At 40.9% G+C, this 10,000-nt stretch overlaps 1 protein-coding gene across 1 annotated transcript in view; it reads left to right on the top strand.

The window, feature by feature from the left end:
- Positions 1–6,426, top strand: part of LOC121377849 (E3 ubiquitin/ISG15 ligase TRIM25-like) — a 20,151-nt gene extending 13,725 nt beyond the window's left edge. Inside the window, exons 5-7 of the mRNA XM_041505946.1 lie at positions 2,163–2,255; positions 5,130–5,142; positions 6,254–6,426. Coding sequence (XP_041361880.1) covers positions 2,163–2,255; positions 5,130–5,142; positions 6,254–6,426 — 279 coding nt within the window. The remainder of the gene's footprint in view (positions 1–2,162; positions 2,256–5,129; positions 5,143–6,253) is intronic.
- The last annotated feature ends 3,574 nt before the right edge of the window (positions 6,427–10,000 follow it).

Raw genomic sequence — 10,000 nt, 5'->3', positions numbered from 1 at the left:
ACAATGTATTGTCAAACGTTTTTCAGTTGGGAATTTGGACCCGTAACAACACTGTACACACTTTGAGAGTAAAGCAAGATTTTGTATTTTTGTTTGACAATGAATTATGGCAGGGCGGCGATAATCAGGGGCGGTGCGGCACAAACACGGCAGGGCGGCACAAAACGGGGGCAGGGCGTAGCTCCCCTCTATTTATTGCTAGCTAGAACACTGGTAATAGTAGTAGTAGTGATACTAGTAGTAGTAGTAGTAGCAGTATTAGTAGTAGTAGTAGTAATAATAGTAGTAGTAGTAATAGTAGTAGTAATAATAGTAGTAGTAGCAGCAGTAGTAGTAGTAATACTACTAGTAGTAGTAGCAGCAGCAGCAGTAGCAGTAGTAGTAGTAGTAGTAGTAGCAGTAGTAGTAGTAGTAGTAGTAGTAGTAGTAGTAATAATAGTAGTAGTAGTTTTAATATTAGTAATAATAGTAGTAGCAGTAGTAGTAGTAGTAGCAGTAGTTGTAGTAATGGTAGTAGTAGTAGTAGTAGTAGTAGTAGTAGTAGTAGTAGTAGTAGTAGTAGTAGTAGTAGTAGTAGTAGTAGTAGTAGTAGCAGCAGCAGCATCAGTAGTAATAGTAATAGTAGTAGTGGCAGTAGTAGTAGTAGTAGTAGTAGTAGCAGTAGTAGTAGCAGTAGTAGTAGTAGTATCAGTAGTAGTAGTAGTAGTAGTAGTAGCAGCAGCAGCAGTAGTAGTAGTAGTAGTAGCAGCAGCAGCAGTAGTAGCAGCAGTAGTAGCAGCAGCAGTAGCAGTAGCAGTAGCAGTAGTAGTAGTAGTAGTAGTAGTAGTAGTAGTAGTAGTAGTAGTAGTAGCAGTAGCAGTAGCGTTCAGTATTTCGTCAGTTATGGTGCAATGGTTTTTGAGATAAAAGCATTTCCTGGAATAGCAAACAATAAGAATACTAATTGTAACAATAGGGCTTGTCGTCGACTAGACTATTTGGAAATCACGGTAACACGTCGGGCGAGGGTGTAGAAACACAACGGATTTCTGTCGCTAAATCGAAAGGATATGTTCTGATTTTTCACTTGTGTCAAAAACAAGATGGACTCTCTTTAGCGCAATGACTACTGAAACAAGTTTGATTTGTTTAACGACACCACTAGTGCACATTGATTCATTAATCATCGGCTATTGGATGTCAAACATTTGGTAATTTTGATATGTAGTCATCAGAGGAAACCCTCTACATTTTTTCTAATGCAGCAAGGGATCTTTTATATGCACTCTCCCACAGACAGAATAGCACACACCACCACCTTTGATATGCCAGTGGTTGTGCACTGGCAGGGAACGAGAAATGGCCCAATGGGCCCACCGACGGGGATGGATCCCAAACCGACTGCGCATCATTCGAGCGCTTTACCACTGGGCTACGTCCCGCCCATGACTACCGAAGTGAGGTGTAAGCTATATATGAGAACTAATCATACGTCGATGTCTGTTTCTTTCATATGCTAATCTGTAACATAACTACTGAAGTGAGGTGTAAGCTATATATGAGAACTAATCATACGTCGATGTCTGTTTCTTTCATATGATGATCTGTAACATAACTACTGAAGTGAGGTGTAAGCTATATATGAGAACTAATCATACGTCGATGTCTGTTTCTTTCATATGATAATCTGTAACATAACTACTGAAGTGAGATGTGAGCTATATATGAGAACTAATCATACGTCGATGTCTGTTTCTTTCATATGATGATCTGTAACATAACTACTGAAGTGAGGTGTAAGCTATATATGAGAACTAATCATATGTTGATGTCTGTTTCTTTCATATGATAATCTGTAACATAACTACTGAAGTGAGATGTGAGCTATATATGAGAACTAATCATACGACGATGTCTGTTTCTTTCATATGATAATCTGTAACATAACTACTGAAGTGAGGTGTAAGCTATATATGAGAACTAATCATACGTCGATGTCTGTTTCTTTCATATGATAATCTGTAACATAACTACTGAAGTGAGGTGTAAGCTATATATGAGAACTAATCATACGTCGATGTCTGTTTCTTTCATATGATAATTTCTAACATAACGTAACGTGAACAAGAACGTCATTTTTGTGGGAGTGGCTAAAGAACACATGTGTAGCCTATTATAACTAGATGAAGATCGACAACGAACTCACAGAAGATGAAACTGCTCGAAATGACGACCACCACGACGTTCACAGTGCTGCTGCTGATCAGCTGTGCGTTGTATGTTCATGGAGATAGTAAGTACTGACTTGTTTATTGAACCTTTTGTTGATTTGTACTCCATCTGTGGTGAGAAATATGAAATACTGAGAGGCATAAATAACCTAATGGGTATTTCACCACCGTGTGTTGTATGTTCATGGAGATGGTAAGTACTGACTTGTTTATTGAAACGTTTGTGGATTTGTACTCCATTTGTGGTGAGAAATATTACAAACCGAGAAGCATAAATAACCTAATGGGTATTTCACCACCGTGTGGTGTATGTTCATGGAGGTGGTAAGTGCTGACTTGTTTATTGAAACGATTGTGGTTTTGTTCTCCATCTGTGGTGAGAAATAGTACGTACTGAGAGGCATAAATAACCTAATGAGTATTTCACCACCGTGTGTTGTATGTTCATGGAGGTGGTAAGTGCTGACTTGTCTCCTTAAATTCGCATACCCCAGTTTGAACCAGTGAAAATAGACACCTAGACTAAGTCTGGTTAATCCACAAACCTGTAACACCACTGAACAAAGTTACAATAGATTGACACAACAATATGTGACGTTGAAACGGGGAAAATACCCTTAAAGATAGATTAGAGCTTGTCTCCATGTCCGTTACTCTTCAGAGGATTATGGAATGCATTCCAAACGCCAGCATGATTATAACCACATCGGATGTATGGAGATAGATGATCTAAACAATACAATGTAAGTAAGTAAGATTAGGTTAGATTAGATGCTTAACGACACCCAACACAAACAATACATCGGCTATTGGATGTCAAACTATGGTTAAAATGTAAGTAATGTCGGAGTTTAAAGGTCTTGATAGGCACGAAAACCACGCTGTGGTGTTTAAAAACTAGGTTCTGTCACATTCCGGGAATTGAGTCTTCTGTTGGCGTATATTACAAGTAAGCTGTGGTGTTTAAAAACTAGGGTCTGTCACTTTCAGGGAATTGAGTCTTCTGTTGGCGTATATTACAAGTGAGCTGTGGTGTTTAAAAACTAGGGTCTGTCACTGTCAGGGAATTGAGTCTTCTGTTGGCGTATATTACAAGTGAGCTGTGGTGTTTAAAAACTAGGGTCTGTCACTGTCAGGGAATTGAGTCTTCTGTTGGCGTATATTACAAGTGAGCTGTGGTGTTTAAAAACTAGGGTCTGTCAATGTCAGGGAATTGAGTCTTCTGTTGGCGTATATTACAAGTGAGTTGTGGTGTTTAAAAACTAGGATCTGTCACTTTCAGGGAATTGAGTCTTCTGTTAGCGTATATTACAAGTGAGCTGAGTAGAGCTGGTATTGAAATTCCAGCTTCGGTATTGGTGTCGGTAATCTTGGGGTGATTTACCACGGTATCGGTACGGTATCCCGTAATGACACAATACCAATACAGATACGTTTATTGAGAGGTAGTGTTGATATACTCAGCTTTAAATGCATGTCGTGACATGGTCGTTTATTTATTTATTTGTTATTTTTTTACATCGGCGAAAAATAGGTTTGTTACTATCGGCTCCCCACCGTGGACCAACGCCTGGAATGCGGGACGTATGCCAGTCAATCTAGTGAATGAATTCTGGTGTAGTCTCACGTGTATTTCATCCTGAAACTGTTTTACTACAGGGGCGGGACGTATGACACTCAATCTAGTTAATGAATTCTGGTGTAGTCTCACGTGTATTTCATCCTGAAATTGTTTTACTACAGTGGCGGGACGTATAACACTCAATCTAGTTAATGAATTCTGGTGTAGTCTCACGTGTATTTCATCCTGAAACTGTTTTACTACAGGGGCGGGACGTATGACACTCAATCTAGTTAATGAATTCTGGTGTAGTCTCACGTGTATTTCATGCTGAAACTGTTTTACTACAGGGGCGGGACGTATGACACTCAATCTAGTTAATGAATTCTGGTGTAGTCTCACGTGTATTTCATCCTGAAATTGTTTTACTACAATGGCGGGACGTATGACACTCAATCTAGTTAATGAATTCTGGTGTTGTCTCATGTGTATTTCATCCTGAAAATGTTTTACTACAATGGCGGGACGTATAACACTCAATCTAGTTCATGAATTCTGGTGTAGTCTCACGTGTATTTCATCCTGAAAATGTTTTACTACAATGGCGGGACGTATGACACTCAATCTAGTTAATGAATTCTGGTGTAGTCTCATGTGTATTTCATCCTGAAACTGTTTTACTACAGTGGCGGGACGTATAACACTCAATCTAGTTAATGAATTCTGGTGTAGTCTCACGTGTATTTCATGCTGAAACTGTTTTACTACAATGGCGGGACGTATGACACTCAATCTAGTGAATGAATTCTGGTGTAGTCTCACGTGTATTTCATCCTGAAACTGTTTTACTACAGGGGTGGGACGTATGACACTCAATCTAGTTAATGAATTCTGGTGTAGGCTCACGTGTATTTCGTCCTGAAACCATTTTACTACAGGGGCGGGACGTATGACACTCGATCTAGTTAATGAATTCTGGTGTAGTCTCACGTGTATTTCATCCTGAAATTGTTTTACTACAGTGGCGGGACGTATGACACTCAATCTAGTTAATGAATTCTGGTGTAGTCTCACGTGTATTTCATGCTGAAACTGTTTTACTACAGGGGCGGGACGTATGACACTCAATCTAGTTAATGAATTCTGGTGTAGTCTCACGTGTATTTCATCCTGAAATTGTTTTACTACAATGGCGGGACGTATGACACTCAATCTAGTTAATGAATTCTGGTGTTGTCTCATGTGTATTTCATCCTGAAAATGTTTTACTACAATGGCGGGACGTATAACACTCAATCTAGTTAATGAATTCTGGTGTAGTCTCACGTGTATTTCATCCTGAAACTGTTTTACTACAGGTTGTGATGGGAGGTAGGTAGCTAACAAATCTACCATCGTTTTACTGTAGATGTCAAATAGCTTTTCAAGCCTATAGCATGTTGCAAACCCTATTACAATTACAAATCGTGTTGTAATCGGCGAATGTTAATTACTGTATGAGCTACATATGCACTACAGTCGTAACCCCTATTGCAATCGGATTTAAATCCATTGTTTTGGGGGAGTGGGGCGTAGCACAGTGTTAAAGCGCTCGCTCAATGCGCGGTCTGTCTGGGATCGATCGCCGTCGGTGGGCCCATTGGGCTATTTCTCTTTCCAGTCAGTGCACCACGACTGGTATATCAAAGGTCCCTGTATGTGGGATGGTGCATATAAAAAATCCCTTGCTGCTAATCTGAAAGAGTAGCCCATGAAGTGGCGACAACAGGTTTCCTCTCAATATCTGTGGTCCTGAACCATATGTCTGACGCCATACAACCAACCGTAAATAAAATGTGTTGAGTGCGTCGTTCAATAAAACAGTTCCCTCCTTCCTTCATTGTTTTTGACAAAACCTAATTTAATCATGACTAAGCCACATTGTACCGCGTGGAAAATAATCTATAGATTATAAGACTCCATCATAATATATTATGTGGTAATGTGAGATAGAAAAAGGTACACCCGAGGTGGTGGAAATGTCGACCCGGGACGAAGCTTGCCGAGTCCCGTGGTCGAAATTTCCACCACCGAGTGTGAACCTCTTTTATCCCGTATATGATGGAGTCTTTTTTCCTCATTAATTCAAACACTACAAATTAAGAAAACAGCTTTTATAATTAATTAATTAATTTTTATAATTAATGTTTATTAATTTAAAAATATGCGAAATGACCTTGCGTCACATCTCACATTAATATGACATCTTATATTACCGACGACGTCATGTTAAACGAGTGCGGGTGATATCATATGTAGGATAGAAATCTCTTACATAGTTTTCTTTCATTGCATAACTCTGTCCCATATACCCGAGGATGAGAGAAAAGGCAATTCTAACCCGAGGGACAAAATGTTTTTTCTCTTCTTCGTCTTTAGTTGGTGTGAGTGTTTTATGAAATGTTTTCCACTCAATATCTAGAGAGTGCTAATTATGTTTCAGGAACTTGTAACCAGCCATGGCGAAAGGTCCTAGAGAGTGACGAAACTGCAGCACCAACGTTTGGTAACAAGTCCGATCTGACTGAAAGGAAACAACATGGCACTTCAAGAGATCAGCTGGTTTGTCGACACTCGCCCGTGGACGCGGGTTCTTGCAACAGACCCAGATGGTAGTGTGATCTTTGGAAAGAAGGCCACGTTGAGGATGGCAATCCAAAATGGCGCATCAGTCCGCGTTGCAGTCAGACCGAGTTTGTCCAGTCCATGGACTGTTCTCAAGGCGGACAATGTCGAAATCGAACCGTCTGGCGAGATGACTGTGCTTTGGTTGAAGATTGTTAGTGCGCAAAAAAGTTTGTTTGTTTTATTTAACGACACCACTAGAACTCATTGATTAATTAATCATCGGCTATTGGATGTCAAACATTTGGTAATTCTTATTCTTAGTCATCAGAGGAAACCAGGTACATTTTTTTCTAACGCAGCACTTTCACGAATTGTGGTGCACTGGTTGGAACGAGAAAAAAACCCAATCAGCTGAATGGGTCCACCGAGGTGGTTCGATCCTGTGACGCAAGCACCCCAAGCGAAGAGCCAACATACTGAGCTAAATCCCGCCCCTAGTGCGCAATGAGTCTCACATTTGGGCTACAGAATTCAAAGCCCTGCTTACCGGTATTTCAACATCACCAGGAAGTGATTCGCTGGCATGTTGGAAGACACGATACTCTCCACCAGAGATCGTACAAAGTCTACGTCACCTGGTTGGTCAACTATTAAAACCTGATCTTACACTCTGTAGCTTATTGGCATTTAAGATAACAAAAAACCCAAAAAAAAAAAACAAACAAACAAAAACAACAACAACAACAACAACAACAAAACAAACAAATAAACAAATAAATAAATAAATAAAGCTAATACGTTTGCTAACATATCTCTAAAAATCGAATACTTGAATACTGAAAACTATAAAAGGTCTTGCGTTTGAGTCCGAAGTAGCTTTGACAAATTAACAAAAACAGAGATGTCATATCTATCTTGCCTATATCAGCTGGTCATGTCCGCGACAAACATAGCAGGATTTCACATGTTTGTTTCTTTGAAAGCCATGTCACTTATGTAAACATTGAAACATATCAACAATTGACTTGGTCCTGTCAGGTATGCAAACATTAAAACATACCAGCGACTGACTGGGTCCTGTCAGGTATGTACACATTAAAACATACCAGCGATTGACTTGGACCTGTCAGGTATGTAAGCATTAAAACATACCAGCGATTTACGTGGTCATGTCAGGTATGTAAACAATACAAACATACCAGCGATTGACTTGGCCCTGTCAGGTATGTAAACATTAAACTATACCAGCGATTGACTTGGTCCTGTCAGATATGTACACATTAAAACATACCAGCGATTGGCTTGGTCCTGTTAGGTATATACACATTAAAACATACCAGCGATTGAATTAGTCCTGTCAGGTATGCAAACATTAAAACATACCAGCGATTGACTGGGTTCTGTGATGCATGTAAACATTACAACATACGACTGGTATGTCAAAGGCCGTGGTATATACCACCCTGTCTATGGGATGGTGCATATGAAAGATCTCTTGCTGCTAATCGAAAAGAGTAGCCCATGAAGTGACAACATCGGATTTTCTCTTTCATATGCGCGGTCATTAAACATATGTTTAACGCCATATAATCGTAAATAAAATGTGTTGACTGCGTCGTTAATTATTATTATTTTTTTGTATATGTGATGCAGTCGTTAGAGCGTTCGCGTAAGGTGCTTTGATAGCACAATCGAACCTTCTCTGATTATATTTTCCCCATCCCAACCAGTGCCCCTCAGTGTTATATCAAAGGCCGTGGTATGAGCTATCCTGCCTGAAATGTCCTTTGCTACTAATGACAAACAAGATACCCACGACGCCTGAATCTCTCTCCTGATTATACTAACAATGCCTCTGAAAAGTGAAACATAGTGATAATAATTTATTAGAAATAGCCATTTGAGTGTCCGTTTATTTAACATTAACATAGCAAAGGGAAAACGGAAAACAAACCCCAACAACTGTGCATACACATGAATTGTAAAATCTCTCTCTCTCTCTCTCTCTCTCTCTCTCTCTCTCTCTCTCTCTCTCTCTCTCTCTCTCTCTCTCTCTCTCTCTCTCTATATATATATATATATATATATATATATATATATATATAAGAGCGGATCATCTGTAACAGTTTGGGTTGAAAGTCTATCAGAGGGTAGGGTAGTCACATTATATGTTGAATCGTCTCAAAATATAACACACGGTTAGGGCCATGAGAGAATCGTTTGTATGAAGTGTGGTTGAAATATGCATGTTAAATTGCATGTTTAAATTGGCCAAACACAAAATCCACCCACACAAACACGCACTTGAAAGGTGACGAGAAAGTCATTTGGACCATGTGTGACTGAAATCAAATTCTGCCTGGTGGAATTAAAGAAGAAGTAGAAAACCAGAAGCCAGTGCGGCCATCTTGGTGACAGGCTCATTGTGACTACGTTTGGTTCAAAACCTGCCTGTTGAAACTTGAGGATAAGTCGACAATGTGAAACGTTAATGGACGTCACGTCACGCCTTGGCCGTTCGAGCCACCTAAGCTAAAAATGTTGCGTATTTCCCCTGAAGACTGCAATTCAAACTTACCAAATGTTTGACATCCAATAGATGGTGATTACTTATAAACCACCAACACCATGAGCCAACTCTATCGACACTCAAACACCACCCACACCCAACTTCACCTCTATCGACACCCAAACACCACCCACACCCATACTTCACCTCTATCGACACCCGAACACCACCCACACCCATACTTCACCTCTATTGACACCCAAACACCACACACACCCCACCTCACCTCTAGCGACACCCAAACACAACCCACACCCACACTTCACCTCTATCGACACCCAAACACAACCCACACCCATACTTCACCTCTATCGACACCCGAACACCACCCACACCCACACTTCACCTCTATCGACACCCAAACACAACCCACACCCATACTTCACCTCTATCAACACCCACACACCACCCACACCCATACTTCACCTCTATCGACACCCGAACACAACCCACACCCACACTTCACCTCTATCGACACCCAAACACCACCCACACCCACAATTCACCTCTATCAACACCCAAACACCACCCACACCCACACTTCACCTCTATCGACACCCAAACACAACCCACACCCATACTTCACCTCTATCGACACCCGAACACCACCCACACCCACACTTCACCTCTATTGATACTCAAACACCACACACACCCACACGTCACCTCTATCAACACCCAAACACCACCCACACCCATACTTCACCTCTATCGACACCCAAACACCACCCACACCCATACTTCACCTCTATCGACACCCGAACACCACCCACACCCATACTTCACCTCTATCGACACCCAAACACCACACACACACACCCCACCTCACCTCTAGCGATACCCAAACACCACCCACACCCATACTTCACCTCTATCGATACACAAACACGACACACACCCACACGTCACCTCTATCGACACCAAACACCACCCATACTTCACCTCTATCGACATTCAAATACCACCCACACCCACACGTCACATCTATTGACACCCAAACAACACCCACACCCAAACTTCACCTCTGTCGACACTCAAACACCACCCACACCC

The sequence above is a fragment of the Gigantopelta aegis genome, chromosome 7 (assembly GCF_016097555.1).
Source record: "Gigantopelta aegis isolate Gae_Host chromosome 7, Gae_host_genome, whole genome shotgun sequence".
Lineage (NCBI taxonomy): Eukaryota > Metazoa > Mollusca > Gastropoda > Neomphalida > Peltospiridae > Gigantopelta > Gigantopelta aegis.
Note: the sequence above shows the minus strand (reverse complement) of the source record. Positions and strands in the feature narration are given on the sequence as shown.